The sequence below is a fragment of the Buceros rhinoceros genome, unplaced genomic scaffold, assembly GCF_000710305.1.
Source record: "Buceros rhinoceros silvestris isolate BGI_N320 unplaced genomic scaffold, ASM71030v1 scaffold13582, whole genome shotgun sequence".
Lineage (NCBI taxonomy): Eukaryota > Metazoa > Chordata > Aves > Bucerotiformes > Bucerotidae > Buceros > Buceros rhinoceros.
Window position 1 is genome coordinate 2,310 of NW_010399551.1, and position 7,528 is coordinate 9,837.

General features: G+C 54.3%; 1 protein-coding gene across 1 annotated transcript in view; it reads right to left on the bottom strand.

Moving 5' to 3' along the window:
- Nucleotides 1-4,353, bottom strand: part of DLGAP4 (discs, large (Drosophila) homolog-associated protein 4) — a gene marked incomplete at both ends in the record, with an annotated part of 6,314 nt that extends 1,961 nt beyond the window's left edge. The window contains 4 exons of the mRNA XM_010131528.1: nucleotides 1-86; nucleotides 1,633-2,042; nucleotides 2,481-2,572; nucleotides 3,992-4,353. The exon at nucleotides 1-86 is cut by the window's left edge and continues 4 nt beyond it. Of these exons, the coding sequence (XP_010129830.1) occupies nucleotides 1-86; nucleotides 1,633-2,042; nucleotides 2,481-2,572; nucleotides 3,992-4,353 (950 nt within the window). The remainder of the gene's footprint in view (nucleotides 87-1,632; nucleotides 2,043-2,480; nucleotides 2,573-3,991) is intronic.
- Between the last annotated feature and the right edge of the window lie 3,175 nt (nucleotides 4,354-7,528).

A 7,528-nucleotide genomic window follows, 5' to 3' on the forward strand; every position in this document is an offset into this window, starting at 1 on the left:
TTGTTCACAGAGGCCGTGGAATTGCTGGAACTTCTGTGACATTAGTAGCTGTGCACTGCCCACTGCACTCAGGACTTTTCCTAAGACTGTGGGGGAGGGAAAAAAAACGACGACAAATCCCTCAGCTGAAGAGACTCTGAAATGCAGCAGCAAACTCAAGTGTTTCTGAAGCAAAGAAACTCTTGATTCGTTAGAAATTTCACAGATCCCCAAGGAACTACCTGCTCTCAGAGAAAGATGATGTATCGAAACCACACTCTACATCTGTCTTTGCCATCTATTGTTGCTCCTTCTAGAGAAGGTCAACAGCAGGCCAGGCTGCGCACCCGGCATCGGAGCTGGCAGGAAGTTCCTTCAACTGCCCCCAGCCCGTGAGATGAGCCACCAGCATGTCCCCAGCGAGCAGCTCTGCTGGCACCTGCCCTTCCACTCGTGCACAAGGTGAAGGCAGCGAGGGGCAGGAGAACTGTCTCCAACCCCATTCACCAGAAGGGATTAACGAACTGGCGGGCTGGGGCTTTTAACACCCAGGGCGTCATGCTGCTCTTAGCGGGTTTTCCCCAAAGCCTCTGGGCATGGCAACATTCCTGTGCTCGGTAACGGAAAAGCAGAGCATGGGCTCTTCCCTTCCACGGGCGCAGCTGAGACGCACAGTACAGGGATGAACCGACCCCCTGTCTCCTCCCGGCTCTGCCGCTGAATCAGTTCTAGATGTTTCTAGATCTTGGTGGGACAAGCGTAAGCTGGGTTCAATCCATACCCGCCGAGTTCTCGTGACAGAATCGACTGGGAGATGCTCTCAGGGGTCACAGATAAATGCCACACTGGTCTTGGAATCTTTTTCTTGCCACAGGTGAAACAAGGGCATGCCCCGCGGCAGGGTGAGCCCTGGCACTCCTGGCCAGCTTGGCAGCCAGCGCAGCATCTTTAGAGCAAGAGGATTAGAGATTAGCTCCCCCAAGTCCCAGCAGGGACAGGGAGCTCTAACAGAGTCTCTCTATTATTTCACCTCTCTCAGGGACTGGGGGGGAAGAAAAAAAAAAAACCAGACTCAAAACAAAGATCTTGCCCTCTGCAGCCCCATCCCTCACTGCTGTCTGTCACTCTTACACCACTCCCATGGTTTTCACTGCAAGAAGCACAAGTTTTGCCAACTCATTTGAAAATAACGGAACAAGCCCAACTGGGACTGAACCAAATAAAACCAAGCAGCCTTGTGTTCTCTCTGCACGCGCTTTTGGTGTATTTAGCACCAATTCAGTGATGCTTTCCCTCCTGAAGAAACCTCCTCTGTGCTGTGAAGACAAGTCCACAGATTCGACAGATCAAACAAGCTCAGCAGCCATGCTCATTCGGCCCCGCTGCCAACTCAGCTTTCGGTGGCCTGTGTGAGTACGCTGGCTCTGGTGGGGAGGAAGGTCCCCAGCCCCCACGCATCGAAGCTTTCCGCAGTTTTGAGGGGTCAGAGCTGCACCATCCCCTGCAAGTCTTACATGCTGCGTCACTGTTTTATTTCTTACCCCACCTGCTAGAGGCTACCGGCAAAAAGCTGGTCCACTCAGGTACAACTCTTCCCGAAGGAAGAGCTGCTAGGTGGCTCCAGCCCAGCACCCAGAGGCCGACAACACCTACCTTCTTCAGAGAGATTGTTCTCTTTGGTCTCCTGGTCCATCTGGCGGCACCAGCCTTCTAACCGCTCTGTTTCTGCCTGCAGCAGCTTCAGAAACCAGTACCCATCCCGCCGGCAGGCTCCTGGGGGTGTGGGTTCCGATGGCGAGGTGGAGGATGTCTCCAGCCAGGGGTCAGGAGGAGGGAGAGAGGAAGGCTCCAGGGCTGGGTCATTGTTTTCTCCATAGGAGAGGTTTCTCTTAATCTGTGAGGGCTTGGCTGGTTGCCTGATAATGGCATCACCACCAATGGAGTTGTTGTGTTGGGGGCACTCAGCGAGGCTTCTCTCAGATGATTTACAGCTCGAGTTATTGGGTTCCTGCGTGTCAGAGTCTGTGTCCTGTTTGGAGGACATGCTGCGAGAGTGGCTGTTTCTAGAGAGATCGAAAGCAAACACTAAATAGCAGAACCCAACCTGGCTGGCCCTACACGCTGACAGAAAATGTGTTCCTTGTGGTGGCAGCCGAGCTGTGCCCTGCCCGCCCTGCCCCTCCTCACACACAGACACACACCACACATGCAGACAGACAGAGGTATAAGGTTGCCTGCTTACTGCAATAGGCTGTTCAGATGAGGACTGACGCATGTCTGTAATTACATCTGCACTTTTTAAATTTCAAACTCCCATTGATTTGGCTGTTTAAAGAACAAGTGCTTTTCGCAGCGGGTGTGTGCTGTGGAGGAATTGCTCTCCGCGGGCCCCCATTCAACACCACTCACATGGGAGCAAAGAAGGGGAGAAGGTCTAAGCGAAAGTGGAGGAAGCGCAATTTAAAGGAAAGGAAACTACAAAAGCTGCGTCTTTCACTTACCGCCACTCGTCCTCTACCTGTACCCCGATGGACTGGAATTTGGTGGCTGGTGGAGGAGGCTCCTCTTTTGCCACTGGCTGAAGGCAGTCAACCTTATTGAACAAAAAAAATACAGACAAAAAACAGACACAAGAACTTGCTGCTGGAATTCACATTAGTAGACCAGGAGCGCTGCACACACACAGCAGGCTGACACCACACAGGCTGAGGGCTGTCTCAGGAGAGGCATGAGGCCACTGCTCAGGTCTGCCTCCACTGGAGCATCAGGTCTGCACCCTGCCAGGTACCTACTCCCAGAGCGCTCGGCTCTGCCAGCCACCACTGTCTGCATGGCTGCGGCTTGCTGGGGAGGGCTGCGTGTCCTTGAGGAAGCAGCTCTGCGTGTGGCACCTGACACAGGTAAAGGCCAAGAGGTTCAAGAGAGGGCAGTGATCTGATTAAGAGTGACAGCAAAAGGCCAGCTTCCTTTCTCCCAGGGACTGACACCCTCCATAGCTCTGGGTAAGAGGGTTAGAAGGTTTTAGGAAGAAAATCCAGGCTGTGGGGCAGGTGGGAACCAGCTCAAAAGAAGAGGAGGAGAGGAAGGCAGTCAGGCTCTCCAGTGTGGGTTCTCTTTTTCAGCATGTGTTTTGCCCCAGCAGTCCTGCAGAAAAGTGTTCACTATCACATGCCCCTAACAGGCCATGTAGCCTTACTGTAAAGCCAACGGAGAACTTACTCAGTGCACACACACACACACACACGGTGGCTGAAAGCCCAGAGCCTGCATCTGGACTGGCCCAAGCGCTCAACTCCCACCTGCAGGCTGTTACCTGCAGCACTGACCAGCGCTGGGGACAGTGCTCGCAGCAGCTGGCTGGCTGTAACCAGGCACTCTCTCCACAAGAGTGTACAACTGCAGATAACTTAAGTTTTGCTGAATAACGCACGGATTTACGCGACTCAGTGGGTTCTCATGCGACTATACAACCATCAGCTCATTTCCATCGATTTCTGCAGACTTGAATGCCTCCCGCCAGAGAAGCAGCAGCCTGCTGGGAGGGGTGGACAGCAGGCACCGCTCCCTCCTGCCTACAGCCCTGGGGCCATTTCGCACTCCGGCAGCCCACACTACATGGATGCTGTCGAGTAAAAGGGGCCAGTTCTCAGAAGACAGCTGTCCCTAGAACCATAATGGACAAGGGCACAGACTGAATATGTCATACACGGCAGAGAGCACAGACTCGCTAGCGGGAAAGCGCCTCTGTAGAGGGACTCACCCAGGTGACACGGTCCCACTGCTTTATGAGACATTTTAATTTTGTACAAAAGCACCTAGTCCTTTCTGGTCTGCTAGGGAAAGCTCCTGCTCTGCCTCCCCGGTGGGGACACGGGAGGTTACTCTGACAAGGCCCTTCGCTCTCTCACTGTTCTAAAGGCGTTCAGGTGCACACCTGGTCACACAGAACGCACACGCTAACAGATGGGTTAAGGACATTGCTTAGGACAGGAGAGAACAAACTATTCCATACTTGGATTCCTATAGACGACAGCTTTCTTTTGGGGATATTCTCCACTTTAGGCTCTTCGCTAGTCAGAGTCCCTTTGTCACTTTTCAAAGTGGCATTTTTCTGGGGTAACTCTGGAGTCTCTCCCGCTGGAGTCACAACGCTTCCCCTCGTCACGCTGGGTGTTCTGGTGCTGTCCAAGCTGTCTGAAGAATTGCTGAGTCCCGACTGGCTGGTGACCTCGCTCTTGTGGTCCTGGCTGTCCAGGTAGGTGTCCTGCGCCGATTCAGTGCTGCTCTGCACAGTGACAGAGATGAACGGCTTTGATGTGGTCCGCGGTGGGACAGGAGGTGGAGTCTTTTTATATGCCACTAGGCATGATGAACCTGCAGTGATGGAGGTGAGAAGAATGGAGAATGCAAAAGACAGATCGAGGGAAGAGAGAGGTACAGTAAAAGAGAAAGAAAAAGTGGGTCAGTCACAACATCCAAGAGGAGCCTCCAAGTAGAAGCTGGAGGCAGAAATGCAGAAACAGCCTACAGCCAGCAGCTCACACTGGGTAACCCAACCAAAGCATGAGGGGAAGCAGAAGGCAGAGCCAGAGCTAGCTTGCAAAAGAAGTCAAAAGGAATACCATGATGTGTGAAAGGCTGGAAATGGAGAAGAGGTATAGAAAAGCCTCCCAAGAATGCTACAGGGGTTGGCAGGTGTAAGCCTCCACGCTGGGGAAATTTTCTTTGGCTAAACCCTATGTTTTAGTGTCCTAATACAGCCAAGTGTCTCAGCGATTTGTCCCATCGGTTGACAAGTTTCAGTGTCTGGACCAGGGTGGTGTTTTTTCCTACAAAAATGGAAAGAAGCCATAAAGTTTGTTAGATGCTCATGGTAGGAACAAATGTTTGTGAAATACCTTAAAAACCCAGCTGCTGCCCGTTAGAGGAAAACACATCATCTGGATGCCACAGCCCAAGGGTGGCAAGGCCACTGCTCCATGTCCCCACATCCATCCAGCAGCGAGGCTGAAGACATGTTCCCAGCAGGCACGCAGAGCACACACCCACTACACGTATGTGTCGATATGGGGCTGGCCACGCAGATCACGGAAGAGCACCCACATGGGCATGGACAGCAGTGACGGCCTCATCCTGCTCCCGTCTCTGGTCTGACAGGCTGGAAGTCCATTAGTGACGATAGAAGGACACAGGGGATGCTGCAGCACTCCAGTCTGCCCAGTTTCTGCCCCGAACAAACAAACTCTGAAGCTGAAGTCGTGCCCCAGTTGCTGTCCGGACAGGACACTCTGCACGGGGCAGGGCGCAGCCAGCCAAGCACACTGATCAGCCCCCTACCCACAGGCAGCCGACCCCTCTCAGCCCCTCACCCTGCACTCCCCACTCTTGTTCCTCCCCGAACTACCAAAACCCTTTCTTGTCCCACCTTTGGTTCCTCCCCTGAATATTCCACTAAGTCCTGGGCAATCCCAACTGCTTCTCCCCCGCGCCCAGAGCGCATCCCAGCCCTCTGCAGCAGCCTCTGCAGTCCGAGAGGTGGTCTGGAGAGCTACTGCCACGGCTCATGGTCATGACTGTCACACCTGGACACCAGGGCTGAGGCTCTGCAGGGACAACCCCAGAGAGGCCTGGACACAGTGTTCAGTGCTTGGGGATCCCACCTGCCATCGTGTGTCCCTGCTTGTCCCTGCCCTGGGCTTGTGCCAATGGGCCTGTGATGGGCAGGCGGCCTCTGGGACAGACCTGCCATGATTTGGGCTCCCTCTCCTGATATTGTCTCTGGAGCTGCTTCATGGGTGTGCAGAGGAGCTTCATCACAGGCAACGCTGCCCCACGGCAGGGCATAACCAGAGGCTCACACCTGCTCTCTCCTCGCACAGCGCTGCCCAGCCACCCATTTGTTTCACCTCCTGGGACAGCCACTCTTCTGGAGCGGAAATTTAGTGCTGCTGCCAGGTTCCTCCCGAGGGGCTCATGGGTCTGGGTGGCTGCGGTGTACTAAGGCCCACAGTCCCGCTCCCCTGGAAGGGAGCTGCAGATTCCAGGGTAACCCTGTACTAGCCAGGCAGTGCTTGCAGGGATTTCCTTTCTCTTGCCACAGTGTCTTGGGGCTGGTGCCCTGCAGGCTGGGCAGGCAGATTTGCTGCTTCAGGCTGTGAGCAGATCAGCTCCATCACCACCCTGGATCATGGAGTGCCAGATCAGCCCGCCCAAACAGGACCTTACAGGTCCAGCTGGACCAAACTGGGTCCCTGCTGCTGGATGTGGTGAGCCGCCACGTTACCGAGGTGCACGCACAGGGCACAGTCCATCCCAAAGTCCTTGGTTCCCAGTAAAGGGGTTCTGTCCTTCACACCGAGAGCCCACGCACACTGTTCCCTCAGCCCGACAGGCAGATGTCAACAGATACCAGCACAGACCCACCCGCCTCCCAGGTTACCCAACCAACAACGCAGACGGGCTGTACAAACCCAAACCCGGTTTCTAAGCATCCTCCCAGTACAACTCTGATGACGGCAGGGGCTGTCATTCCCTTGGGGTCCCTGCTCCCACCCACACTCCCTGATCCCGTGAAGTTACGCTCTTCAAATAGCAAGCTCCTACCTCCCCCCGCACTGCCCAGTCGCACACAATCCCCCCAAAACCTGCTGACAGGGACAGGTATATGCAGGTACAAACCATTTTCACTGGACAATACAGACAGACTCGACTAAGCAGCCACCAGCATATTAACGAGTTTAGTACCAGACTAGAGACCAGTTCCTCTGCCAGGTATCCTTTGTCTACTTGGGGACCACGAGGGCAGGCAGAGGTACATGCTGCTTCCCAACACTGTGTTCTGCCCCCAGCCATGCTGCCTGCAAGCCCCGGGTTGCTCACAACAGGGCACCCCACAGATGCTTTGATCTTTCAGGACAATTGGACACAACCAGTTCTGCCTTCAGACCATCACAGGGGGCCTTCTGTCCCCTGTGTGATTTTTAACACAATTCACAGAGAAGTATCAATGGAACCTTGTCCGAACTGATCTCAGGTATGGGAAGGGGTGTTTCAGGGGCCACAAGCCTCCCATCAGCTCCTTTTCCTCTTGAGACAGGTCCCTCTGCCTGCAGCGAAGGCTGACCTCACTCCCAGGGCACCCAGAAAGGGTGTTCCAGCTGCCTCAGCATCTCTAATGGGGTCAGAGCTGGTCCCGGGCATCCCAGGGAGTCCAGCCATACTCCCCGAGGGGAAATTGCACCACGTGCCTTACTGACAGTATTTACTTGTGCCTAAATTCACACATCCCACCATTTACCATACTAACAGTACTGCCTCCAGCTTTGGGCCCCTCACTTCAAGAAGGGAGGGAGCAGGTTCAGAGAAGGCCAACAGAGCTGGTGCAGGGTCTGGAGAGCAAGTGTGATGAGGAGCAGCTGAGGGAGCTGGGGTTGTTTAGCCTGGAGAAAAGGACACTGAGGGGTGACCTTCTCGCTCTCTACAACTCCCTGAGAGGAGGTTGTGAGGAGGTAGGGGTTGGTCTCTTCTCCCATATTACAAATGACAGAAC